General features: G+C 34.2%; 5 protein-coding genes across 11 annotated transcripts; 3 read left to right on the top strand and 2 right to left on the bottom strand.

Moving 5' to 3' along the window:
- Positions 1 to 470: 470 nt before the first annotated feature.
- On the bottom strand, positions 471 to 1,488 carry LOC133836262 (chymotrypsin-2). Its single transcript, XM_062266648.1, has 3 exons — positions 1,308 to 1,488; positions 874 to 1,236; positions 471 to 812 (listed from the first exon to the last, which is right to left on the bottom strand). The coding sequence occupies exons 1-3, from the start codon at positions 1,446 to 1,448 to the stop codon at positions 510 to 512; spliced, it is 807 nt and encodes a 268-aa protein (XP_062122632.1). The 5' UTR covers positions 1,449 to 1,488; the 3' UTR covers positions 471 to 509.
- A 110-nt stretch (positions 1,489 to 1,598) lies between these two features.
- Positions 1,599 to 5,019, bottom strand: LOC133836260 (serine/threonine-protein kinase ULK3). Of its 2 annotated transcripts, none has more exons than XM_062266643.1 (7): positions 4,840 to 5,019; positions 4,618 to 4,766; positions 4,333 to 4,557; positions 2,489 to 2,787; positions 2,241 to 2,425; positions 2,097 to 2,183; positions 1,599 to 1,937 (listed from the first exon to the last, which is right to left on the bottom strand). In XM_062266643.1, the coding sequence occupies exons 1-7, from the start codon at positions 4,924 to 4,926 to the stop codon at positions 1,812 to 1,814; spliced, it is 1,158 nt and encodes a 385-aa protein (XP_062122627.1). In that variant the 5' UTR covers positions 4,927 to 5,019; the 3' UTR covers positions 1,599 to 1,811. The 2 variants fall into 2 exon arrangements, with proteins under 2 accessions (XP_062122627.1, XP_062122626.1); XM_062266642.1 differs by having other exon boundaries at positions 2,489 to 3,237; positions 4,840 to 5,018.
- A 77-nt stretch (positions 5,020 to 5,096) lies between these two features.
- LOC133836261 (uncharacterized) lies at positions 5,097 to 7,110 on the top strand. Of its 4 annotated transcripts, none has more exons than XM_062266646.1 (7): positions 5,097 to 5,215; positions 5,464 to 5,569; positions 5,631 to 5,769; positions 5,830 to 5,959; positions 6,018 to 6,112; positions 6,364 to 6,600; positions 6,663 to 7,110. In XM_062266646.1, exons 2-7 carry the CDS (start codon positions 5,499 to 5,501, stop codon positions 6,762 to 6,764), a joined length of 774 nt encoding a protein of 257 aa, XP_062122630.1. In that variant the 5' UTR covers positions 5,097 to 5,215; positions 5,464 to 5,498; the 3' UTR covers positions 6,765 to 7,110. The 4 variants fall into 4 exon arrangements, with proteins under 4 accessions (XP_062122630.1, XP_062122631.1, XP_062122628.1 ...); XM_062266647.1 differs by having other exon boundaries at positions 5,143 to 5,215; positions 5,455 to 5,569; XM_062266644.1 differs by lacking the exon at positions 5,097 to 5,215 and adding an exon at positions 5,248 to 5,287.
- Positions 7,111 to 11,417: 4,307 nt separating this feature from the next.
- On the top strand, positions 11,418 to 23,875 carry LOC133835659 (AN1-type zinc finger protein 6). 2 transcript variants are annotated; one of them, XM_062265685.1, is made up of 6 exons: positions 11,418 to 12,007; positions 14,775 to 14,817; positions 18,758 to 19,110; positions 19,193 to 19,351; positions 21,508 to 21,700; positions 21,768 to 23,875. In XM_062265685.1, the coding sequence occupies exons 3-6, from the start codon at positions 19,012 to 19,014 to the stop codon at positions 21,914 to 21,916; spliced, it is 600 nt and encodes a 199-aa protein (XP_062121669.1). In that variant the 5' UTR covers positions 11,418 to 12,007; positions 14,775 to 14,817; positions 18,758 to 19,011; the 3' UTR covers positions 21,917 to 23,875. The 2 variants fall into 2 exon arrangements, with proteins under 2 accessions (XP_062121669.1, XP_062121670.1); XM_062265686.1 differs by lacking the exons at positions 11,418 to 12,007; positions 14,775 to 14,817; positions 18,758 to 19,110; positions 19,193 to 19,351 and adding an exon at positions 21,081 to 21,310.
- Positions 19,362 to 21,242, top strand: LOC133835658 (uncharacterized). 2 transcript variants are annotated; one of them, XR_009893623.1, is made up of 2 exons: positions 19,362 to 19,639; positions 20,530 to 20,669. XR_009893623.1 is itself a non-coding variant. In XM_062265684.1 (2 exons), the coding sequence occupies exons 1-2, from the start codon at positions 20,273 to 20,275 to the stop codon at positions 21,096 to 21,098; spliced, it is 726 nt and encodes a 241-aa protein (XP_062121668.1). In that variant the 5' UTR covers positions 20,112 to 20,272; the 3' UTR covers positions 21,099 to 21,242. The 2 variants fall into 2 exon arrangements, 1 of the variants encoding a protein (XP_062121668.1); XM_062265684.1 differs by lacking the exon at positions 19,362 to 19,639 and adding an exon at positions 20,112 to 20,429 and having other exon boundaries at positions 20,530 to 21,242.
- Positions 23,876 to 25,591: the final 1,716 nt, after the last annotated feature.

Below are 25,591 nucleotides of genomic sequence, written 5' to 3' on the forward strand. Positions count from 1 at the left end.
ATTCAAAACTGTATCAGACTAATGGACAAGTTGCTATAAAATGATGTACGTAAGCTTTTAGGTTCTGACATTGACTGGCAGTTTTAAATTCTTTATATTACCACTTTCAAGCGACAATCTAATTGAGATAAACTATCCAACATAAGCTGAAAATAGAAATCCGACCAGAAAACATTTCACAGGGCAACCATTGCAAATTGTATGAGAATATTGTAAGACGCAATTCAAATTCAATTCAATTCATATATATATATATATATATATTTGTAACCTAATCATGTTGTGTTCATCTTTTTGTGATTTCATAGTCAGGTGCAAGCTTTTTGGCGCTTAACCGATAAAAACATTATTTATGGTCGATGATAGAAGTCACATAAATTTACAACATCACTCAAGATCTATAATAAGTACAATAATAAATGGCAAGCATTTAAGGGTTTTCCAACATTTCAATCGAACGAACTAGAGGCTTTGAAAAGTAAGGTCATGAGGTCATTTATTTGACGTATCTATGGCATTATTATTTGATTCTTTATAATCCACTCGACATAGCTAGACACCTTGCAGTATACACCTGGATAGGGGGCGACAGTACACGGCTTGATGCTCCAAGACACAATACCAACTTGCTGACCATTATATATTAGAGGACCTCCGGAGTCGCCGCTGCACTGTCCTTTGCCGCCCTCATCGACTCCACCACAAATGTGATAACGACCATCAGTGACTCCGTTGTGACGTGATGTGCATTCCGCATCGGAATAAATCTTGAGATCAACCCTCTGCAATGTTGTCTGAATTGTGCCACCCGTCTATAAATGTGTAAACTGGATTAAGTTACAGTTGACTCACATCACATCGTATCGCACTTACCGCATTCAGTCCCCAGCCAATAAGTACACCAGCCGCCCCCTCCTCAACCTGGGGTGTTGCAAAATTAAGTGTTGGCAACTGAACCGGGGCAACAGTTTTATAGTCAAACTCAAAGGGCTCGGCCACTTGGATTAGCGCAATATCATTGGCATAGTTGTCTGATGGACTGTAGAGTTCATGCTGAATTATACGCTTAACCGCAACCACGTTGGGTCCTTTCGCAGCGATATTCGACACACCATATTGCACAGAAAGTGATGAAGCGGTACGTCCGGCTACACAATGAGCTGCTGTCATTACAAACTGGTTGGAAACAATGGACCCACCGCAGGAATGCGAGCCAGTTGATCCGCGCAATGAGATCTGTGAACGAGCATGACATGGACGACGTTGACATCTATTCGGAAGTTTAACTTTTCAGCTCATTAACTCACCACAAAAGGATAATCATTGACACTGGCATCAGTGCCGTTCACAACACGACCCATTGGGGGTGCAGCATGAACATTGATATTACCAATAACTACTATGGCCAGTATCAGGACTGGCAAAGCGCATTTCGTTCCCCAAAGCATGTTGTTTCGTCGCCAAGACAATAATATGGTTATGGTCTCTTTGGTTCTTTATACTGCACCTTTTATAGCCAAAACGTTAACTGCCTAACGTTAAGACGATAATGTTATAATTTATGTGCGACGATAGGTCCGTGATAATAAATGTTGTTCTTGTCGATCGCGATCCGTTCAGATTTACAATTACACCCATTTTCTATACCATGAGTCTACATGAAGTATTTTCTGTATCGCTATTTTTGCTATTGGCAATTGATTAGCAGCACTTAAGGATACGCTGATTATCAGTTCATTAGCACTTTATTTAATATCTTTATATATATGTATATTTGTATTTCTTAACGATGTATTTGTTAATGAGTTTTATTAATCTTTGATTAAGCACTTCGAATTAAACCAAAAACTATGCACAAAAAACAAATAAACATGAGGCCTTATATTCAAATGTAATCGTGAAAATGGCAATTTTGGAATGTGGTACTGCGAAGAGACCTTAAAAACAAACAAATTTTGATCATTATACACCTAAATAAATACTCGAAACACCTTACAACTAGACTACTTGACTTCTTTATAGAAAAATACTCGTAACAAATACGCAAGAGGCGTAAATGGTTTTTTATACGTTTATTGAATACTACAGCTGCGTACCGTAGATAATTTTTGTTCCTCCTCGTCTAAATTTTTGGCGCTCAAAATGCTTTTAATGCTCTCGGCTTCCTTTATCCAAAACTCCAACTGCCAAAAATGAAATGATTATAATGAATGGTTAATTGAAAGTAAAATTAAAATTACTTGCTGAAGCAACAAATTTCGTCGCTCGCCCTTAGGTTCCTTGTTGACAAAAGGCACCAGAATACCCAGTGCAGAAGTGTACGACTCCAAGGCAGCATCCAACTTGCGTTCGTAGAGGTAGAGTTCGCCCTGGCGCCCAATTTCCAGACCAGATTTCAGGGACGGACTCGAGTTCGATAGGGCAACTAAACACATGAATAAGATCAATAGAGTATCCATTAAAATATATATTTATATAAGCTACTCACAAAGTTGCTTGTATCGCACATCAGGCTCAAACATTTCGATTATGCGAGACGAACTTGTTTGACTAGATTCCGTCGCAGACCCATCTTCATGGCCAGTTTCGGCACGTGATGGCGTTAGACATGGCAGAGCTGTGGTTATTCTTCCATTGCGCTGGGCCAGTAGTTTGTACTCATCCTCAATAATGACATTCTTAATTTCCTCGGCACGCTTCATGTATGCTAAAGCGCGATTGCGCAAAGCTTGCCGTCGAGTTGCATCTGATTCCTCGGTGATCAGTGGCACAAAATATTGCAGTGCGCTGCAGTATAGATAATAAGCCTCTTTGTAATTATGCTTCTCGTCGTGTTCAACTGCCTGAGTCACTAAATCTACAGCCTTCTTCAGTGTCTGATCCGTGGGGAATGTTTTCAGATCCAAAAATGGATGCGCAAAGAAATCGTCAAATGAGATACGTTCCACTGGCTCGTGCACCAAAAGGCGACGTAATAAGTCGTCGCACTCTTTGCTGATTCGTGCATTTGCTGGCCGTTCAATTGGTTCAGCATTGCGTATGCGCAGCAGTAACTCCTCGATAGACCGCGAGCTATAGGGGGCTTTACCAAAAAGGCATTCATACAGAATGACACCAATACTCCAGAGATCCGCCTTGGCATCGTATTTGTGCTTCCGGACTATTTCTGGTGCCATGTAAAGTGGCGAGCCTTTTAGCTGTTCATTCAACTCGCCCAATTTTAGGTGTTGAGCAAATCTAAAAGCAAACACACTTTCAATATAACTTGGATCCGTTCTCGCTCTCCAAAACCTCGTTTTGCGCAATTCCATTAATCTCTATTTAATACGTGAGTATTCTCATGAATTTAAAGACAGATTTAGAAAATTATATTCACCTTGTCAAAAAGTGCTATAGAGCTAGAACAATACATTTCTTTTTATAACCAAATATTTTTTTATTAGTAACTAATCAATTCAATGAATCGACCCTGCTATAGTGAACAAACCCAATACTGCGAATATACCTAACACTATTAATGTATATATACAAATTAGTTTTCCTGAATCATTGATTGAATCACAACCCAAATGATTCGAGCTACAAGCTACACATAATGCCTTTGTAGAAGGTATCTCGACTTCTTTTGAAAGATACAAAGCTGCAGACTTCCATGCGTCTGACTACTCACCATGCGCACAGCGAAATTTTAAAACGCTTTTTCTCGACATTCAATTTTGAATTTTCTGTCGAACTTACGGTTACAATTGCAATACAATATACAATATAATAGACGCAACATATTTGAACTATAAGCAAGTTAACTTTTCGTATTTGTTACAGGTTAAATATTAAATATTTTTTTCAAATGTTTTAAAATTTTTTTCAATTTCAGAAAATATTGTCTTTGTTTTTTGCAATATTTTGAAGATTCACATAGAAGAAAAATATATTGTTAAGATAAATCGTATTGAATTTGTGAATCGAAAAAAAACTTGATTTTTATCATTCCCAAGGTCAGCACATCTTAAGTTCAAAGTAGTGTTGCAAAAATTGTTTTTTAATTTTGTTAGTAGAAATTTGATAACAGTATTAAATACACATCTAGTTTGATAATGATTGCTACACAGCTTTTACGTTTTGCTTATTTAACGAAATGGGTCTCTTCAAATTATAAATTAAAATTAGTCAAAATCGAACTGTAAGTTTTCCCGATATAGGAAGAGGTGACTCAAACCACGAAAACACGGATCATTGCAGTTTCCTAATAAAACATAACCCAAGAAATACCCATAAGTGACCCATGTTGCGCCTAACTCGAGATGTAATCCCTATTTTCCCAGATATACATACCCGAAATCGGCTACCTTTAGAGATACATTATTGGTACTCCGCGTGAGTAGAAGGTTCTGCGGTTTGAGATCGAAGTGGGAAATGTCATTGGCTCGCAAGTATTGTACGGCAGCTGCCAATTGCCGCAGAAAATAGCGGCAAGTGCTCTCCGGCAGCGCCTTCTTGGTCCTTATGAAGGCAGACAGGTTGCCCGCATTGCAGTACTCCAGTAGGATATAAATGTTTCTTAAATATATACATTCATTGAGAATAATTAAGGCAGGACATATTTGCTTGAGAACTCACTTGTCATCCCAAAAGAAGTCCTGAAGTGTCACAATGTACTTATGCTTTAAATCGCGCAAAAGACGAATTTCCGTAATTAAATTGTCGCGGGAGCTCTGTGACAGCGATGACATTTCCACGTACTTGATGGCATGATAAGTTCGCTGTTTCTATAAAAGATTAAATAACATTTATACATATGTACAAAGAATTCTAGGCAACAACTTATCAGAAATAAATTACTTTATGACGAGTCTTGTAAACGGTCGCATAACTGCCCGCTCCCAGCTTTTCGAGTATTTCATAGTCTGTTATGCGCGGCAATGCCATGTTACAAACATTGAAAACTATTCGTATTCTCTATTCATATGATTGAGTTTGGATGAGCAAAACAATAGTTTTGCCATTCACAACGAACACAAACAAACGGCTGTTGTTATTGCCATTCGCATTCGATTGTGTCTACCACCAATTGAGCATCTGATGAGCAACAGTTGTACCACCGTGGAGCATGCCAAATCAACGCTGTGCACGATTTGATGGGTAACACTTTTGTGATTCAGTCAGTGTATTTGTTGTTGATGCGTAGCTTGGCGACCGAATTTCTTGAATATAAAATGTAAATCAAAAGTTCTAACTATTAAAATAAAACATCATTAATACCACATGGCATGTACTAAATTATTGTTTCGTAAGACGTTTGCCTTGTGTTCTGCTAAAAAACACTTTAATTTTCAAAGCTAGGCTTGAGTTCGAATTGACACGCCCAAAAAAATAAATAGAAAAGTTCAAACAAATTAAGCAGACACGCCCGTGTGGAAATCTATTGGAATCATAATTACTAACGTAGCATCTATGTTTTTACAGTATTAATTGTGTGGCGTTACTTAAAAAACTTCAAAATGAACTATGGCCGTAAAACGCCCTCCACTTATCGCTCGAATCCTTCGGTGTATTCACATGCGACGGGAAGGTAAGTGATTTTGGTTATTCCTAATTAAATAAGGTTTTCAAATCTTAATTTACTTCAACAGATCGTCTACTAACTTGCACTCCAAGATGTCGAGATCCACGCGCTCCGTGCGCATTCCATGGTATCAAAGGCCACTGCTCAAGAACAATCAATATATTGATATACAAAAAGGTGCCATGCTTATAGGACTGTTTGCTGTTGTAAGATGAATCTACTCCAAGCCTCTTATAACTTAGTAACTTAATTTTGTACTTTTACAGTTTCTCTCATTGTTCACTATTGGCTCTACTATATTCGATATATACTGCTATGCTATGGCTGCCCCAGGATCCACCCATTATGGTTACTATATCATATCATATGAGTTTGTCTATGTTGGCAACAAGCATGGTAGCTATTTACTTTCAAATGCAAATACACGAGAGATTGTACAATATTTTCTTCTTAGTGCGCAACATGCTCATTGTGTTCGCCTTATTCTCTCTAATCTTGGCGATCATCAACTTTGTTACCAGTATTCTGTTATGCGTGGCTTTACGCAAGGTAAGTTTTCTACGACACATTTCTAGATATTTCGCATGTCGAGAATTTTATTTTTATTTCACTCATACCTATAATTATAAGCGTCAAGCACCTGGAGCACAGAAACACTTATTAAGCCGACGGGTAACAACATTGAATTAATCATTCAATTAGTCAAAATAAATTATAATATAAATATTTCAATATTGGAGCATTCGTAAACATATATTTTGAACGATATTGCATTTTCCACTAACGTCCATTTTATGCAGGAGTATGAACGCAAAGTGTTGCCATGGCTGTGGACATTTGCTATCTTCACTGTTTGGCGCGCCTTGGCACTAATCTTCTTTGCCATTGTGAACGACTTGTATTTCGCCTATAACATTCTTATGGTCCTGCTATGGAGTATATTTTGTCTAGTATCTATCTATGGCTGGGCAGTTGTCTATTCACTTTTCCTCGAGCTAGTGGATTTGACAAAACTTGAAGATCTGGCACACTTAAGAGTAAGTATTCACAAAGGGTAATTTATATTATTCAATCATTATTTTGATCATATCGATTCCAGATGGGCACAATGGCTTCACTGCATGCATCCACTGCCAACTCATTGGCTGGCTCTCGCCCGACAACGCCCCACAGTACTGTTACCACAATGCCGGTGGGATAAACAATGCATGCTACAGTGTAATAACTACATACAGCAACATCAAACAACGAGCTTCATTCATCTAAAAGGTTCATAGCGGCATTTCGCATAACAATTTTCACCACACCCACACAAGTGCCTAAACGAAATTTAAAACAAACAAAAACAATTATACATTTATTATATTAAGCATTAAGTATCAATCCGTCCATGAAGCACAATAATATATATTTAAATATATATTTATATATGTATTTAAACATAATTGTGTGTTAACGAAATCTATTTGTATACCATATACAAAAAAAACCTCGTTTTAAATTTAACTAAGATAAATAAATAAAAGTGTTTCATATCGCACCTCGTATTACCTACAGACCTTTTTCTGAAATGTGAAATAAAACACTACTTGATTCAGCCATTATGAAGGGATCAAATTGAAAAAAAAAATAGATTTTTACAAAATATTTCCAATTATGTTATAAGCAAACTGCAAACGCCAAATAATAATTTGTATTCAATGCATGATCAACAAAATTTCTATTTGCGTTATCACATTCTTACGAATATTATTGTCAAATGAAAATAATAAAGTTCTTTATGAAATTGTTTGATTAATTATTTCAACACATACTATACAACATGATAAGAAGACCAAGAACAATATAAAATACAAAGTAAAGTTGGTAACCGAAATAACGGGTAACGAATGCCAATTTGATCAGCGATTCTTAATATTAAATTTTTTTTATAATAACAAAGCTAATAATTACACTATTTCATATTTGTTGCTCTACTACTAATTAGCAGCTGCAGACACAATTGGTCTTTGTAATATTTTGCAACCTCATTCTTTTGCTCATCTCATAGTCATGGCACTCCTGTTGCATGCGCATTTAAAGAGCTTACTCTTTTTCCAAACTGTTTTTTTGTTTGTACGTATACAAATTTATCTATATGTACATACATATGTGAAAAATCAATTTAGTACGAAGTGCTTGTAAGCCACTATCGAATTTACTAAAGAATTTTGGTACAGTACTAGTGCGACATAAACCCACCAGCAAGTTCCAATCATCCAGAGAGTAGCAATTACAGGTCACCCATAGACTGGGACACCTTGTGTAATATATGGCTATAACACATAAATGACATAGACTTATGATGTTGTGAAACACAAACTCATTAAATTTGTTGATCATTTGTACTCATTATTCATTTTGATAGGAAAAAAGTACAATACAATGTATACCAAATATAAATTATTTAAAACATTTTGTTAATAATAGTTTAGTTAGCTCTTTTGTTATCCAGCATTACTTCGAGTTCAGTAATGGAAAAACTTATCTGAACAGTATACCGCTTTTAATTTCTTTCCTTTTTGTTATTACAAATTTGTTATACAAGCTACATATAGGGTAGAAGGGTTACGGCATAAAATGTTACAGACAAAAGGAGCCCATAAAGTATGTACATATACATGTACATATTATTGATCAGCGTCAGCATTGTGGACGATATAGCTGTGTCCGTCTATCCGTATGAGCACCTAGATTTTACAGTTACAGCACTTGTTATTGTAGCGCGCTTATTAAGTTGAGTGAGTTTATTTACGAAGTGTATAGTAGGAACCAGTTACTTTCTGTAGGAAACGCGCACCACCAGCTCATCACAAATGATGACATCTCAGCTGAATTTTACATACATGCGTATGTATGTACATATGTACATATGTACATATGTACATATGTATATCTTTCCGCTTTACAACATTGTAATGTTATGACGCCAACACTTCGCTGCGTTGTGCGTGGGGCGCGTTGCTTATCTCTGTAAAACACCCTGCGATGCTACTGCGTAGATGCATAGTACATACACACTTACATACATATGTATATGGCCTATGCCATCATTATGTCTGAAAAATTTAACTATGTATGTACTTATTAATTAATATAATTGTCTAAATTTTGTTTCTTATGATAAATTCATATGGATATGTATATACATATGTACAATGTACATATATATGTACGTATATAAGTATATGTTTCGCTGTCACCTACTGTTTTGTGAGGGGAAGCCAGTTTTTCACCACGGTCACTTGCTGCTCTGATGGTGACTAACTGTTATTATTGCCAAATGGCTGACATTGCTCAATTCAACATTGTTTTGTTTTCTTTCTATACGACACACAAATGTTGAAATCAATTTCTGCTCATATTTGATGCTCTTGCACGATCTCTCTCTCTCTGGCTGCCTCTTTGCCATTCTCTTCACCTCTTGAATGGTCTCAGCTGTCGTTGGTTTAATGGAAACATTCATAAATATACACATACATTTAGAGGTTCAAATGTATGGGTTTAAATGCAAGTGTACAAAGCAGGAAATTATTTTTCTTGGTGCTATTGCTCTTTACTACACACAAAGATATATTTACAAATGTACATAGCTGATGGAGTAAACAAGAATGTATGTATGTATGTATACCCTTAGTACTATTGACTTATTTATAAAGCTTTGCTGTGATCATTAATTGCTTGTAAATATGTACATTCGTACATTCGTACATAAATAAGTATGCATGCATGTATGTACATATGATGTACGAATGTGGAAGCAAAATATGATTATTGTATTTTTCTATTTCTTCGTAAGCTGTTAACCTTGCTCAAGCGTCGTGAGAGTGCGATTGTCAACAACTTTATAAAGTTCGTTAACATGGACACATACATATGTACATACATAAGTATGAATGTTAACATTTCAATTGGTGTTTATGTACACACCACAGTCTCAAGGTTAACAAAGAGTAAATGAACATTATAATTGATATAAAGCATATACATATATATGTATATATACATAAATTTTATATACAATACATACATACATATGTGCAAATAAAGTATTTCAAAATAATTTATCTGTTTACCTAGATACATATGTATGCACTAATAGTACACACTACGTTTATTGCCTTCAAAAATATTCATAAATAACTTAAAATAAGTACATATGTATGTACATATGTATGTATAAACATTAGCCTACCAATAGGGTAAAAAAAAAAAGAATAAACAAAATCCTCTCGTGAGGATGAGCGAAAAACAAAAATTACAGACTGCAGACAGCAAAAATGTTAACCTGTCTAGAGAAACTCACCACACCAACGTGACGGTACAATATCATAATGTGTGGTGTGCCTGTCTTAGCAAAAATCGAAACGCAACTACTTACATACATACATATATGACATATGCATGTAAATAGATACACATACATGTACATATGTAGATATGTATGTTCATACTATAAACGCTTTTCATGTTTTCCATAGGATTTTATATAGTCTCCATATAGGCTAACATATAGTAGATATTAAAATTAAAATTTTTTTTTTTTTTTAAGTGCGCAGTTTGCATTGATGACGCAGCAACAAAAAACACAATGGCAAACTCAACAACAGCATGACAAAACAGCAACAGCGACTGCTCGCTCTCAATATGGCTCTCGCTCACTCTCTCGCAGAGTTTACGTGTGTCTACAATATGGCGTCGTTGAAATTGTGTCGTCGCCTCATTTTAAACAACAACTCAACATCTCAACGTAAATAAATGTTAGTTTGTAAAGTGCACAGCAATTTTAAAAATGTAAACTAACAGTTGAGATGACACTCAGTATATATCTATATATTTATACGTCCATACAAATACATACATAGGTATATAACTATTTATTTAAGTGCACACACACATATGTATGTACAGATACATATGTTATGTAGAGGCGCAGTTGTGGATACAATTTAAATAATAGGTTTTATTATTTTCGCTTTGACGCATGAATGTGACAGCACCATTTTAGAAAGTCAGTTACATATGATTGAATGTAAAACCTACAACTGATTTGTAAATATGTATTCAAATGGGATATATGTGCATACATATGTACATTGTATGTATGTATACTGCTGAGTGCAACTTTGATTTATTGCATTTATATCAATGTTCATCTTCAGAAGACTGCTCTCTCTTGCTTTTCTTATTCTCTTATGAACTTTGCTCCCATTTTTATTGCTGTGTCTGGTGTGGTGTATATTTATAAAGTTGTTATTTAACAATAAGAATTTTGCACTACACCACGAGACCTTGTGTAGTTATTTTATCACTGATGCGAACTTAATACAAGATACATGTACATCTCTTCGTATATGTACATATATATGTATGTGTGAGTACATGTGTATGAATATATTCACTCGCATACATACATTCATTGTGTAGAATATTTCCTAGCTGTTTTTCACCATAGATAGACAAGTTCTCTCTAGTTCGCATTCATACTGTTGTGCTCTCACTTCCGTCTACATCTGTATGCACACTATGTAAATATGTGCTATTTCTTAACACTGTCTCTGTTTCTGCATAACCATGACAAAGAGCAAAGTCTTTATGCATAACTAAAGTGTATAAATGTATAATGCATTATATACATTATTACATCTTCATAGAGCAGACATTTTTTTTTAAGAAAGTAAATGATATTAAAAATCAAATTTACAATGACCAGCAACTCTTTGCGTGTTCACAGTGTCTGCAGCCCCAATAACATTACATTTTGAGTATAACAGAGCAAGTTTCATTTTTGGTCGAGAGTTTTGCGCTTTGCTTTATTGTTTCATTCGTGCGTTGAACCTTGGAGACTTCACATCGGGTTTGGAGGATCAAATTCACGTTGGGCTTTGCTGCAACTACAACTGTCATCTACAAAAAAATAATACACGCGTAGTGTGCTGTGCCTCTCTCTACGTGTGCAGGCTAGCTTTGTGTATGTGTGTGTGTTGATGCGCGCCTCGTGTTGATTTGGCATAATTTGTTGCAAATAACCATTGAACGCCAATAAAACGCAACGCAATAATAACTGCGCGTCCAGCGCTGCTGCCATCGTCGTCGTCGTGTGCGTTGTGTGCAAGAAAAATTTACATTATTTGAAATCAAAAAGAAGTTAACCATAAATTTGTGATAAATTTCATATTATTTAGATTCGCCACCGCCCTGTAAAGTTCTCCACAAAAAAAGTTTATAATTTTTTAGCAATTTTTACATATGTATTTGTATATCTTGTGAAAAGCAAAAAAAAAGATAAAACAACCATAAAAAATCATTACAACTGTGATTTAAAAAAAAATGGCAACTTCGCTTTAAATATTTTTAACCATTTGTTAACATTGAATGTAAAACTCAACAATAGCAAACTTTCAAGTAAGTGCATTGTTAAAGTATTTTCGTTTTTGATGGAAAAATTGTTTAATTTTCGCCTACGTCGTCGTGCAATTCACGCGCGCTTATTCACCACACCATTAACAGCTCAATTTCAACACGAACGCAGTACTGAGTTCACCACAGTTTTTCAGCGCTCTCTGCACTCACAAACACAAGCGCACACATGTTCGCTCGCATTAGTGTTATATGGGCATGTATGTGTGCTTATACATTCGTCGTCGTTGATGTCAAGAAAAATATAAAATAAATAAATAACTGTTAAAGTAAGAAAAACGAAAGCTAAGGCCAGTTCAAATAAGTGTTGGAAAAGTAAGCAGACACAGATGCAAGTGCATGTGTGTAATATATAGGTTTACTTCGGCTCGATTTCAACCTTCGTAAATATATTTATAATATAAGGGCTAATATATTAGCCCTTGGATTGGATAAAAATATAACTGTGAACACTAATGTTAAAACTGTGCTTTAATAATTTTGTTTAGTGTATTAACATGAACGCCTTTTATAAATAATTTGGCTTCTCTCCCAACTGATTTTTCCCTTGCCAAGAAATAAAAATCGAAAAAAAGACTGACTTTTGTCTTTGTCACGAAGGACGTCGCTAAAACTACATTCGCATGTGTAGATGTATGTATATACATAGACTCACTGTGTAGACAAACTCACACAAAAATATATGTAGATTCATAATGAGCAGCAAATGAATTATCGCCGGGTCATTTAAATATCTACTCTTTGTATGTGTGAATGATAATGCAATTCGCGATTAGAAACTTCTGAGTTCACTTTACAATTCACCACATGAGTCATCGCACATTTATAGAGTATTCATAGTTGTTTGTATTCAAGGGTGTTGTTTACTTGAATTTTGTCGAGTCATAGTAAAAAATTTTTTACTTTACACGATTAATCTCCAACTTATTATCAATGTGATTCCATTTTATGTGGGTTTGCTTTTAATAAGGGCTACATTTTTTATTCGCTTGCAACTTATTTAATAACGCTATAATGAAAAAAAAAATGTTTGCTGCACAGAGTTGAATTGCAAGACTGTAAGATTTTTGTTTTCTTACAATTTCTGTTTTCTACAAAGTTTTCTTAATGGGGATTAATCGAGTGAACTCGTTTTTAGTACATAGCTAAAAGGTCTGAAAATATATTTTAAAACTTCTGCCAGCATTATACGCGTGCTTTGAGTCTGTTTGCTTTGTTCATGTTCACTTGCCATATGAATCTTAAATAGAAGCACGTTCGTGAAGCGCTGGGCTTGAGTTGTATAATCCAAGCTTACATTTTTGTCTTGTAAGAAAGTCAATACAAATGGATTGAATGATCTATCGACCAATTCTATGCCATAGAATATTTAACTCTATCTTGGATTTTGCGTCGTTCTTACATCGTAAAGTTTGTTCTGGACATACATATTACCTAAAACTTATTCTATTTGGATATAATTTCTCTCTTATCGATCGGTAAAATAATTATTATACCATTACGATTACACTTGATCACACTCGAGCACTTAAATATGTATGTTGTTCGAGGAAGTTCTAATTAGACCCATTTTCCGATTATCATATATTCATCATGTGACTCTTAGACTAAAACATAAATACAAAAGCACATGACAACATTTTATTTTTTAATTATATTCACACTTTCATTCATATCAATTGCTCTTTCTATAACTTACAAAATTTGAGCAGATTGTTCTTGTTTGTTGCAAAAATCGATAGGGAACTCGTCTCGTTCGTACATTATTCTCAAATAAAAACTTGCACATCTTTTCATATGTTTATGCAAAGGTATGTACATATGGCTAGCATGTATTGAAATGAAATAAAAACATGCAAACAAGTCATTTGACGTGGTGCCGTCAACACATATGCTAATAAATGTATACATTTTTTACACATATTATATGATTATTTTAGTTCTTGTTTTTTATTATTCTTAAGTATATTGTGAAATGTTTTTTATATGAGAACAAGTTGCTCTCGCTGTTTGCCATTCACTCTCATTCTCTATGTCTGTCACCCAGAGCACTGAACATACAAAAAACTGATGTATGTGAGCTGGTGTCGCTGTCAGCTGCTCGGTTTTAGTCCGATTTCTCTCTACGTTCCGCGCTCAGTTTCTGTCATAACGACGTAAATACAACCACGACCTAATTTTTGTTGTTTTGCTTTTAGGTCGCGCGCAAACGGTGTCCGTTCCCCTGGCCCTCCCTATCTCCTGCTTTTCAAGTAGCTCATTTCAATATCGTTGATCGGAGAACATTCTCTGAATGAAGAGTATTTGATGTTCTCGGACGCGATATTAGCGAATTTCGAGAATAACCCATTATTTAGGAAATACTTCTCTTAGTCGTCGCTATTTTTAGAGCTTCTTGCCACCGCGTTGATCTTACTATACAAAAATAAATATATATGTTTGCCATTATCTCTGTATATTTTCTTTTGTTAGAAGGAAGAGAAACTATGAAGAATCTTTTCTAAAATGACCCAAACCACTCTCGTAGTTTAGTAGCACAATATTTAATATTATAAAAGCAATTGGTAATTGACTTAATAGATTCAAAGCTTGGTTTTCAACTAGTCATGCAAAATTGTGAAAGTAGTAATCTTAAATCTAATAGAATAAAAAAAAAATGTCTGGGAACAAGAGGTATTATTATTGTTTGCGTATTTCAAATATATCGAAAAATCGTTAAAATTTGATAATCAACGAATATTTTTTCTTACAGCTTAATCCCTGGACCCATTTCACGTGAGGCCTACAACTACAACGTAAGTAAAAATATTGAAAAAGATTTTACAAATCGTCAGTGTCGATTTCACAGTCGCAGTGCCGATACGTCCAATTTAATAAGCTGAAAAGCGAATCTTGGAAATGTTTGCTTTTTCTTCGCGACCTTTCAATGCTTTGTCTCTTTCCCGTCACTTCGATTCGTTTGGTATTCTGGGTTGTAGTCTTTTGCCCTCCTCTCGCTCTGATTGTCTTTGTCTTTTTGGACCCCTCCCGCGTGCATTTAATGTCTTGTTCGAATGAAAAATATACTCATATGTGCATATGTACATGTAAATGTACTAAGTACGTGAAGCGCAATGTATAAATTAAAGAATATTCTCATGATGTACTCTTGAAGTACATCATATTCTCAATGACTCCCACGAAGATGACTTAAGCACAACAGTTCTCTGTTGAAGGACAGAAAGAGAGGGAAACAGAAACAAAGAAAAACATACTCACACTTTTGACGTGTGGTTTTTGTCCCTGCTTTAACCTTCAGTCGCTGCAAAGTTCAATAGCATATCAACAGCAGTTCAACAGTCGAACAAAATATTTCAATAGTTAAATTGAGATGCTTCCGCTTTTGTTTCCTCGTCTGTTTCTCTATAACATTAGGCATTTATTAAAGAGTCGGTAATGCATAACTAAAAGTGACTTTACATTTTGAACTTTATAAAAAAAATCTAATAAACAGCTGTGAAGTCTTTCGTCAGTTGATTCATTTCATTTCACTTATTGTATGCAAGATTATTCGTTTCTTATTGCTTTAATGAAAATAGCAATAACGCCCGACGACAATTCTATTGAATATTCAAAATTCAATTTTCTCCTTTCGTTCTATGCCATTTGCGGTTTATCTTGAATTGTACTTCCTACATCGGTACAAACACTTATAATTTCAGTTTACAAAGTATGGTCAGGTATCCTCCACATTGACACCTGCATCGAATATAATTGCACTATTAGGTCATTAAAAAAATTACATATCAGGAGCATCCGTCAATTTTCAATTATTTAACAGAACCCTAAGACAAATGATTTCGCCATCTACTCCTCAATGGTTAAGTCTGGATTACGTATTTGCGTATTATTGCGCCTGTTGATCTGCTACTTGTTTTCTGTTGGTTCATTTACAAAATAATAACAGATAACGAAAATTCAAGTTGATTTCTTGTTACTGGCTACCCGTTGAAAAAAGAGGATCGAGACATATTGCGTTTATCAAGATTATTTTAAATGTTGGATACTACGCTCCCTTTGCCTTCATTGGAAATTAGAGCAAACATGATTTAATTGCAAACTAATTGGCGTGTACCGGATATTTTTTATTCGAGTTTTATCAGCTATGTATGTATATCCGTTTGATTACTTGCATCATCCCGTTTCTTCTCTTAGCTATTGTAAACGTTTTTATTTAAAATAAAGGTCAACAGCACATTAATCTTTATTTTAGTTTTAATATCAGAATAAAAAAAAGAACAATAAAATTCAGTTTACCTTAAAAGGATAAACACACACAAACGTTTGACTGATACGACCCAAATTTTACTTTTTTGTTCTTATACTAATGAATGCTATGAAAATCCAATGTACCACAGATAACAAACTCACTCTCTCTTGGTGGATTATTGTACACTATGGTTTAGCACACGACTGACATAGGCTGTAAGAGTTCCAGGCAGACGCTCTTTTATATATAAAAATATATACATATGTACTCACATGCATGTTTATGTGCTTGTGTATACGCATAAAACTGTTTCTCAATAACAACAGCTCTCCATCTCTCTCGCTTAGTATGTTGCTCAACTATATAAACTTGTTTTCCAGTTGTTGTGTGGGGAGTTGATTTATGCATGTGTATTTGTAGCTAAACCTTTTACGATTGCCATTAGTGCCAGAGAGAAAGAGCGGGACAGAGAGTCTATAGTTAATAGACAGCTGTTTTTCGTTTATAATTAAACCGCAACAGGAGACAATCAACTACATAAGTACCTTTTTATATATAGTTGCAATACATGTCATATATGTATATCATATTACATATGAAAAAAAAAATTTTAATTTATTTTTGTTTTTTATTTATAAAGCAAATTGACTAAAATTTTCGTAGACATATTAAAAATCGTAATATAACGTCTTGCATTAATTATCATTGATTATATCCCAATTTAATATTTGTATTTTCCATTCGAATACTGACTTATAATTTAACATATGCCATGTTAATTGCAAAAATTCTTAAACATAAATCGTAGCTAGTTATTCAAACAATTTGTGTAATCGATCAAAATTCACAATGAAATCTTATGTAGTAAGACCGTGAAAAAATCGAATAAATCTAATATTTTAGTTGCGATGTACCTATGAGCTGGTATTTTTGTCGTAAAATAACAAAATATGAACCATAAATGTGCACATTTTTTTCTCTTTGCATTGCAAATCGTGAATATTGTGGGCCGCCTAATGCGTTTTTATTTTCGCCTATCCTGTTTAATCTCTCTTCTGCAAATGAAACTGGTTTAAGAAGGCCTAGTCGTGTCTATATGTTTGTTTGTTTGTTGGCAACTTTGAAGAAAGTGCAAAACACAATATGCCATTTTTCTTATTATACAACACTAGCGCTTCTCAACTGTCTTTAGTGTTGGGGTAGAAAGGTGTTATAACTATGTACAGGCGGAAGAAGACATTTCCGACCCTAGAACGTATGTGTTCTTGATCATCGTCAACACCCGATACTATATAGCCATGTCCGTCCGTCTGTGTGAACACCTAGATCTCATAGACTATAAAAGGTAGAACTATAATTTTGTTCGACAGCACTTGCTATGTTTGCACGTAGATTAAGTTTGACCACGCCCACTTTCGCGCCCGCAAATTGACTGTATATTCCCTAATGAATTTATAATGTCTTTTATCAGGAAAACAAAATGATTTCGTATTGTAACACATGGTCCGGGGCCACAAAAGTCCCGGGCCTGACAAAGAAAACTTGCTTTTTTTTGGATCAAAATTGGCGTTACTCATCAACTTAATCTTTATCAAGAGCATCGCAATCATTCCAGAGCCGCTATAACATTTCAATATAAATTTTTTAGAACGATTTATTTTTTTCCTCAAAATAGGCTTCAATTTCAGTGATAATCTCTTCAATCGTGCGAAATTTTTTATCGGCGAGCATTTTTCCAGGACTGCTGACCTCCAGAAGTCACTGGGAGCCTAATCTGGCAAATTAGTGGATGTGGGAGCAATTCGAAGTTAAATTCAAGTAGTTTTGTCACTGTCATTGAATCATGAACACATTCTTGTTGTTGGTCAAAAGTGAGCAAACGCGGCAGCCATTTTGAAGAGATTTTCTTATAGTCAAATGCTCATGCAATATTAAGCCAACATGTTTTTTTGATATCTTTACGATGTTAGCTAACTGACTCAAATTTAATTTTCGATCAGTCAAAACGATTTTGTGGATTTTTTTGATATTTTCTGGTGTGACCTCCCCATTTGGACGTCCACTGGGTTCTGCATCATCGGTGTCTCTACGACCACGTTTAAAGTCAGCAAACCAACGTTTAATTGTTGTTTCTGATAGAGAGGAGTCCCCATAACACTTTTCAAGCCAAAGCTTTGCTTGAACGGTATTTTTTCCCATCAAGAAGCATTGTAAGATTAGAAGACGAAATTGCATTTAATCCATTGTTGCGAAAATAGAAAAAGTAGTGTCACTTTTAGCTCAATAACTTACAAACTAATGAATAGAAGATCATGAAATTTTAGCAGCTGTCTTCTGAAGGATTGTATTAACTGAAAAAAAGGTACCTGCAATAAAACTAGCACAATCTATGTGTGAGGCCCGGCACTTTTCAGCCCACGTGTTATATTATACTTCGTTTTTTTTTTTGTTATGTGATCTAATAATATTTAATTTTTGATTTGCAGTTTTTCCATTAAATGAACATATTGTCACGAATTGAAGCACACAACAAACTCCAAATTATTTAGACGGAAGTTGGTTAAATCTGAACATTTTATACATAAAATTAAAGAAACACATCACGGTGAAGGGAGTCAAGGATTTGTTGACATCGAAGCTGCAACTGGAAATAAACGCAACTCTACAACGTCAGCAATATTCGTAAAATATAGTAAAAGACCATCACATCTCACGCACACACACAGTTGGTGCAACCAGCATGGAACGTGAATCGAACCCAATGCAACCCATGTGCCGCTCTGGATGTGGTTTTTATGGCAATCCAGCTACAGATGGCCTATGTTCAGTTTGCTACAAGGTAAACACGATTTTTGTTCGATATTAATGTTCTTGACTAATTTATATTTTCTCTTTCGCTATCACTATCACTATATGTGCAGGACTCGCTTAGAAAAAAGCAACAGCCACCTGTGAGCAGCACACCTGTCTCAGTTCCAAGCCCGCAACCTAGCCCCACATTCAATCCGGCCATTGCAACAACCAACACAGCACAGCCCACAGTTCAGAGTTTACAACAGTCACATAATGATGTAAAAGAGGTAAGTCAAATGCAACCGAATGTAAAATATGCTTTACAAAAAGGTTTAAGTGGGATACTGCCTCTGACGCCATTGTTAGTAGGCCAAGCAAGTTTTCTGATGTTTCTGATTTCAATACGGATCCATCAGTCAAAAATTTAATGTTTTTCGGATATTAATTTATTCGTCTTTAAAGTGTAAGCAACTTGTATGTGTAAAATATAAAAAACGTTATTTGTCTCCTAAATTGTGTGACTGGGCCAAGCTGGCCACGAGTCGCTGCAGGCTGCCTACGGCGGAGCTAAGCAGGTAATTCGAATCATTGTCCAATTTCTTACTTTTGTGAGTATACAAAAATAGTTCGACACTTATTTGTATTGGTTTATTGATTTTTGCGGGTATGAAATCTTGAATTAAGAATACAGTAGATATTAGATGAAGGCAGACCAAAATGATAAAGCTAACCTAATTTTTGTATTTACCTTGCACTTGCATATTGTAATTGTAAAATTGAAAATCGTTCCATATTCCATATGAGCATTATATTTCTCAACAAATATTTTGATGTAGTTGTACCGACCCGTTTTGCTGTTATTGAAAATAAGCCCAACTCGTCAAAATCTAGCGAAAAGCTTGCTCTGCACTGTTTCCGTGACAAATATTTTTTTTACTGATGCTCGTAATTATTTGCATTCAATGCGAATTTCATTTTTTTGGAAATGCCCATATGTATTTTAAACATACGTATGGAAATAATTGTCAAATCTCTGCTGAGAAACGCATTTTCATTTGAATTTCAAATTGTTTAAAATTAACATAAGGCTAAATTTCAAAATTTTCTGCAATTGGTTCCAAGTAGACGGAATGAATAGTCTTTGTAGTAGTAGATCCCATTAGATATCGGATTGCACTGATGAAACTTCTTCAATTACCAAAACTAGAATGGAAGCTAACTTCATTGGTGTTGAAAGTTCCCCGCACTCCTTCAAAAAGAGGATGCATTCCAAATCGAATCCATCCCGAGTTTCAGCTGGAGCATTAGCATCTGTCTTAAATTCAGGCAACACTATGAAATCAGGCAGCACACTTTTAAAAAAGGGTACTGAATATTTCTCGCTTCATTCGTAATATGCAAACGTTAAATTCACCGCTTTTTCTCAACTACTTCCACTGAACTTCCACCATTTCTTCCTCAACAGAGGAAGCACCCCGTAAGGCAAATACCGGTGTGGCTTCTGTGTCTGGTTATGGTGCCCATCTAGCAAAGATTGTGTTATCTACGTCCCAAGTCAAGAAGAGTTTACTGACTCGTAAACCTGCTGGTCTTATCGTATCCTCAAATGTAAAGAGCGGGGCAAAATCTAAGATTGCCGAAGGTCGTAAAGTCAAATTTTCGGCAATCGTCCATACGTTTCCGTCTAGTCAAATCAACAATAAAAAGTCTTTAAGCATTGGGGCTGCTCTGCTGAAGAAGCGCATTAACAAATTTAAGAGAAAGCCGCCGAGTGGTGAGAATTTGTGCAAAAGCAGCACTTTTCTCAAAAGAGACGTCGTGCAACAAAACGGTACATCAGTAGATGTTGAGCTAAACACCGAACGAAAACTAAAAGGGAAGAAAACGAAAACTTCCATTACAGGTCAGAAAGTCAATAAACCGCGTATCAAGGTTGGCACAAGCGGTCGTCAACTCGTGTTACCATCGAACCTTACAAGATCTACGCCAACAATAAAAGGCAAAAAACAAATCACTCCCTCTGCGTTAATATAGCAAAACATTTAAGAAGACATTTATCATGGATAAAACAACAAGTAACGATGAATCTGATCAGTCGAAACGGAAGGGAAGCCGAAAGCGCCAAATGAATGATTTAAGCAACCGCAGCGATGAAAGTTCGACAGACACGGGTTTTTTTGCAAAATGGCAAATGTTTGCAGGGTTCAAAATTTGCCCAAGTTGATGTAAAAGTCCTAAAGAAACGGGTAAACACTTTATACCATCGATACACGCAAAACTTGGGGCTAGATTTTACATACATATTTAATAAATAGCAGGGTATTTGATGTATATAATAACATACTTATCCGTCAACATTTTGCAAAATAAACTTATATATATTTTTAAAAGTTCAGATTTGGTTATTATTTTAATGTTTTTAATCTTATTTGCATTCACATAGAAAATCACTGAGGAAGCCGCTGCAGCTGCCAAATCAAATAATGAATCCATCATATCGGCGACTGGTCCAAATACTTCCGCACAAGCATCAGGTACCGCAAGTGAGCAGGATGATAAGGATAAGGAGGACGACAAGGATGCCAAAAAGAAGAAGAACCGATGCGGCGAATGCCGCAAGAAGGTTGGCCTTACAGGTAAGTTTACATTGATGAATGTAGATGAATGTTTCAGATATTCAATTGTCCTATTTTTAATCTGCAGGTTTTCAATGTCGCTGTGGCGGTTTGTACTGTGCCGTACATCGATACTCTGATAAACATAATTGCACATTCGACTATAGAGAGCATGGAGCACAAGAAATTCGGCGCAATAATCCGGTTGTAGTTGGCGAGAAAATTCAGAAGATTTGAATTTTTGCAGATTGTGCCAGAAACAGTAACCGCAAAATAACTGCTCGTTATTATATAGTATATATATGTATATGTATGTATACGTATAATGCAACCCCACAACAAATCAAAACAATATATAGCAAAACTCAATACACAATAACAAGAAACAATAGTACAGAAACGTTAACCAAATACCACGCAACAAACGATGACATCAGGAACTACTACAACAACATCAATATTGCGGAACATCAAACATAAGTAGAAGGCAGCATCATCAGTAATAGCAATAGCAAGGGCAACAGCAACATCAATCAGCAGCCAGTAGCGAGAGCAAAAGCAACAATAATCGCCGCAATATCAACATCATCAGCACCAACAGGAAATAACTACTACAAAGACTTGAACCAGACGCGTATTAGCGCGTTAGCTGCTTCGTAAATTGTCAACTGTCAATCTGTGACCTGTAACAAACTACAAACTGCGATTATGATGCACCTTTAAAACGTTATTCCAAATGCAAGTTGCAAAATTATTGAATTCGATCCTTTTTTTGTCAACACAGCGCTTGGATCATACAACAAGAATACACAACAACTAGATGCACAATGCACACGAAAACTGATAAATTTTATGTAGAGAAAACTTGTGTAATTTGGGATCGTAATGTGTTGTATGTGTAGAAAGCGAATTAATAGAATGGCAAATACAAGCAAAAATAAAACGACTACAATTAAAAGAAAAACAATCCCTATCAACCACATATAGAAAAGTTCTTTTCATAATTTTTAATTATTGATTAATTAATTAATATATGTATATGTCATGCAAAAAAAGAACATTGAAATGAAAGAAATAAGTAAAACAAGAAAAGCAAAAAAATGTAAAAATTGCTTATGGGCAGATTATGTATTGCGCTTTCTAAACCTTTTGCGAATCTTGAAGAAAACAATATAAAACAGGAAAACATGGTGCAATGGGACGAGGAGCGATTGAAATGTAATAAATAAGATAAATATATAATTATCTAGTAAATTAAAGCAGGCAAAGTGTAGTGCAAGATGTGTGATTTCAATTTATAATTCTAATTTAATTTTGTCCCAACACCGACATTAATTTTGATTTTTGATAAATAATTCGTTCGTACATACAACCATACATACATATATACAAAAATTGTAAATGTTATATATAGTTAACTGAATGATTTTGCTGGTTTGTTATATAAACAGTTTTAATATTGTCCATTCTGTATTCATAATTGGCGAAGCAAAATCCGATTTGCATAATGGCCAAGCGTATAAGTTCTTATTGCTTTAAGCGTTATTTAGTTTTTCTTTGATTATATTAAAACACAATAACGGGCATACATAAAAAGATCTTTAAATTTTGCTTTTCTCCTTTTAGCAATAACTTTTATAAAAAAAACGAATTACAATAACACATAGCTATTAATTTTTGTTGTTAGCATTAGACTTTATACAAGCAAAAAAAGAAAAGAAAATACACACAAAAAAACGTAAATATATATATAAATATAAATAAAAGTAAAAACTAAACAATTTTGGTTTGATAAATTAATAATACCACAACTTTACAGAAACCTATCTTATTTTTGGTACACAACTGTTTAAGAAAATGAACTAAAACATTAATTTAACACAAACAGAACTTGCATGAAGGTATAATCCATATCACGCTAATGACAACGTCCACGTTCAAATGTTGAACATCCATAAAAGACACAAGAGTGTAGATCTTTTTAGGGGCAATAAAATAGCATACATATAGTGTTGGCTAGTGTGTTTTGGGTACCTAGGTGACCCTGTGGATTAGTTTGCGTAATCCAATCTTGTCAAAGTTCATTGAAATGAAGGCGCCTTTACCAACAACTCGAGTTAATGCGGAAACTTATCTCAGAAGTTCATTAAATATTCAAACAATAAATAATGTTTCGATAGACAAGTCGAAAAAAAACATTAAAAGAACTGTACAAAACCAGCTACTTCATCTTAATAATAATAGTAATATTATAAAGCGGTCTTATATATATTGTATAAATAACAAATTGTATAGTAAGAGGTAAATATGAACTGTACTCAAAAAAATAAGTAAACATTTTTTTTTAAATTTAACATTTCTGCAATTTAACGTTTCTGCAACTGAAATAACAAAAACAAAAACATACTATTGTATATCATAATTCAATAACCCTTAAAATTAATTAGTAAAATTGTACGCATTAAAATAAATATTTAAATACACGGAAGAAATAAAAAAGAAAAGCACTATAATCAACAAGATATACAGGAATAAAACCAACCTTTTTTTAACCACGGACCCAAAAAAGTGTATTGACATTACTTGAGGTAAATAGTTCAGTACCAATGGATTACACATTATAAAACATTTTAAATATTTGTGAATATTTAAATTTTATTTGAAAATTGATTTTGAAGTTATATTTTATTGAATTTCAGTTGTATGTTTTTAATAAGACTAAAGTGAAAATGCAAATAATTATAACTTAATTAAACTATTTGTGTAAATATTTACGTATACTGAAAACACGGATAATTACATAATCCTATGCTGCACTGATTTTTATTAATATTTTTGATCGTATTATTTATTTTTGTTGCAATTGCCAGCCTTGTTCAGTAATTGATTTGATTATATTTTAGTTTTGGCAGAATGGCAAATATCCCCACATAGTTTGTATGTGCGTAGAAAAGAATTGTAATAGTAAGGCTACTGAGCTCGTTTATACGGATTAAAATTCAGAAAAATAAATATTGTATTGTAATGTATAGCTATAATTAAACACGTGTATATCTTCTCTAACAGAATATACTTCAAAATATATTTAAAGAAAAACGAAAGCGGTAAAAGTTAGGTTGAAGATGAATAGAAATACATTACATTAAGCCGGAGGTATATTCGCGTGTCTAAGAATATTAACTATTTTAATTATATTTAATGAGGCATAACAAATACAATAACTATATGACTTATAAAATGCAGAAAAATATATTAGACATAGGTTCGGAAAAAAGTAAAAATCATACAAAGAAAAAGTAAAGAAAAGGAACAATGCAAATTTATGAAGATAACTAAAAAATTTTACAATGCATTGCAATGTTAAAAAATGTTTACTTAAATTATGTTTATTTAAATAATTTTTATTTATTATTAGTTTTCTCTTTACTCGCCCAAGGTGCTAAATAGATTAAACAAGTATAGAGCACGTTAAAATTACTGACCCATTTGCAATTGGTATTGGGCGTAGGTTTAGTTGTTTAATTATCTAACAACTTCATTTCGATTCATTTTATTAAGATTGAAATATGTCAGTAAATCGCCCATTACAGATTGCAGTTGCTAGCTTGTGTTTCTTATTTATTTGATTTCAAGATTTATTGGCAATGAAAAATTAAAGAGAGAACAACAATTTTTAAAAGCTTATATAAATTCGTGAATGTAAGTTTTAGCTTTATGATCCTGAGAATATAAATATAGAAGGCTAAAATTGGCGTACATATTACTACAAAAAATTGAGTAAATAATATAAAAATGCATAGCTTTAAGGACAATTTATAAAAATAATATAATAATAAATCGCAATAATAAAAATATTAATAATAATAATGAAGCAGCGAGAAATTAAAGCCGCGATGACATGAGTTTAAGACA

Source organism: Drosophila sulfurigaster, chromosome 2R (assembly GCF_023558435.1).
Source record: "Drosophila sulfurigaster albostrigata strain 15112-1811.04 chromosome 2R, ASM2355843v2, whole genome shotgun sequence".
Lineage (NCBI taxonomy): Eukaryota > Metazoa > Arthropoda > Insecta > Diptera > Drosophilidae > Drosophila > Drosophila sulfurigaster.

What these genes read in the sequence shown, in the direction of transcription:
- LOC133835659 (XM_062265685.1), top strand. Translation starts at nt 19,012, where the DNA reads ATGGAACGTGAATCGAACCCAATGCAACCCATGTGCCGCTCTGGATGT. An exon ending in CACATAATGATGTAAAAGAG is followed by an intron (nt 19,352 to 21,507) that starts GTAAGTCAAATG and finishes GCATTCACATAG; the next exon opens with AAAATCACTGAGGAAGCCGC. An exon ending in CAAGAAGGTTGGCCTTACAG is followed by an intron (nt 21,701 to 21,767) that starts GTAAGTTTACAT and finishes TTTAATCTGCAG; the next exon opens with GTTTTCAATGTCGCTGTGGC.
- LOC133836262 (XM_062266648.1), bottom strand. Translation starts at nt 1,448, where the DNA reads ATGCTTTGGGGAACGAAATGCGCTTTGCCAGTCCTGATACTGGCCATA. An exon ending in TCAATGATTATCCTTTTGTG is followed by an intron (nt 1,237 to 1,307) that starts GTGAGTTAATGA and finishes GCTCGTTCACAG; the next exon opens with ATCTCATTGCGCGGATCAAC. An exon ending in TTGGCTGGGGACTGAATGCG is followed by an intron (nt 813 to 873) that starts GTAAGTGCGATA and finishes ACACATTTATAG; the next exon opens with ACGGGTGGCACAATTCAGAC.
- LOC133835658 (XM_062265684.1), top strand. Translation starts at nt 20,273, where the DNA reads ATGGAAGCTAACTTCATTGGTGTTGAAAGTTCCCCGCACTCCTTCAAA. An exon ending in CAGCACACTTTTAAAAAAGG is followed by an intron (nt 20,430 to 20,529) that starts GTACTGAATATT and finishes CTTCCTCAACAG; the next exon opens with AGGAAGCACCCCGTAAGGCA.
- LOC133836260 (XM_062266642.1), bottom strand. Translation starts at nt 4,926, where the DNA reads ATGGCATTGCCGCGCATAACAGACTATGAAATACTCGAAAAGCTGGGA. An exon ending in CTAAAGGTAGCCGATTTCGG is followed by an intron (nt 3,238 to 4,332) that starts GTATGTATATCT and finishes GTTTGCTTTTAG; the next exon opens with ATTTGCTCAACACCTAAAAT. An exon ending in AGGAACAAAAATTATCTACG is followed by an intron (nt 1,938 to 2,096) that starts GTACGCAGCTGT and finishes TTTGTTTTTAAG; the next exon opens with GTCTCTTCGCAGTACCACAT.
- LOC133836261 (XM_062266644.1), top strand. Translation starts at nt 5,263, where the DNA reads ATGGCATGTACTAAATTATTGTTTC. An exon ending in ATGTACTAAATTATTGTTTC is followed by an intron (nt 5,288 to 5,463) that starts GTAAGACGTTTG and finishes ATGTTTTTACAG; the next exon opens with TATTAATTGTGTGGCGTTAC. An exon ending in TATTCACATGCGACGGGAAG is followed by an intron (nt 5,570 to 5,630) that starts GTAAGTGATTTT and finishes TTACTTCAACAG; the next exon opens with ATCGTCTACTAACTTGCACT.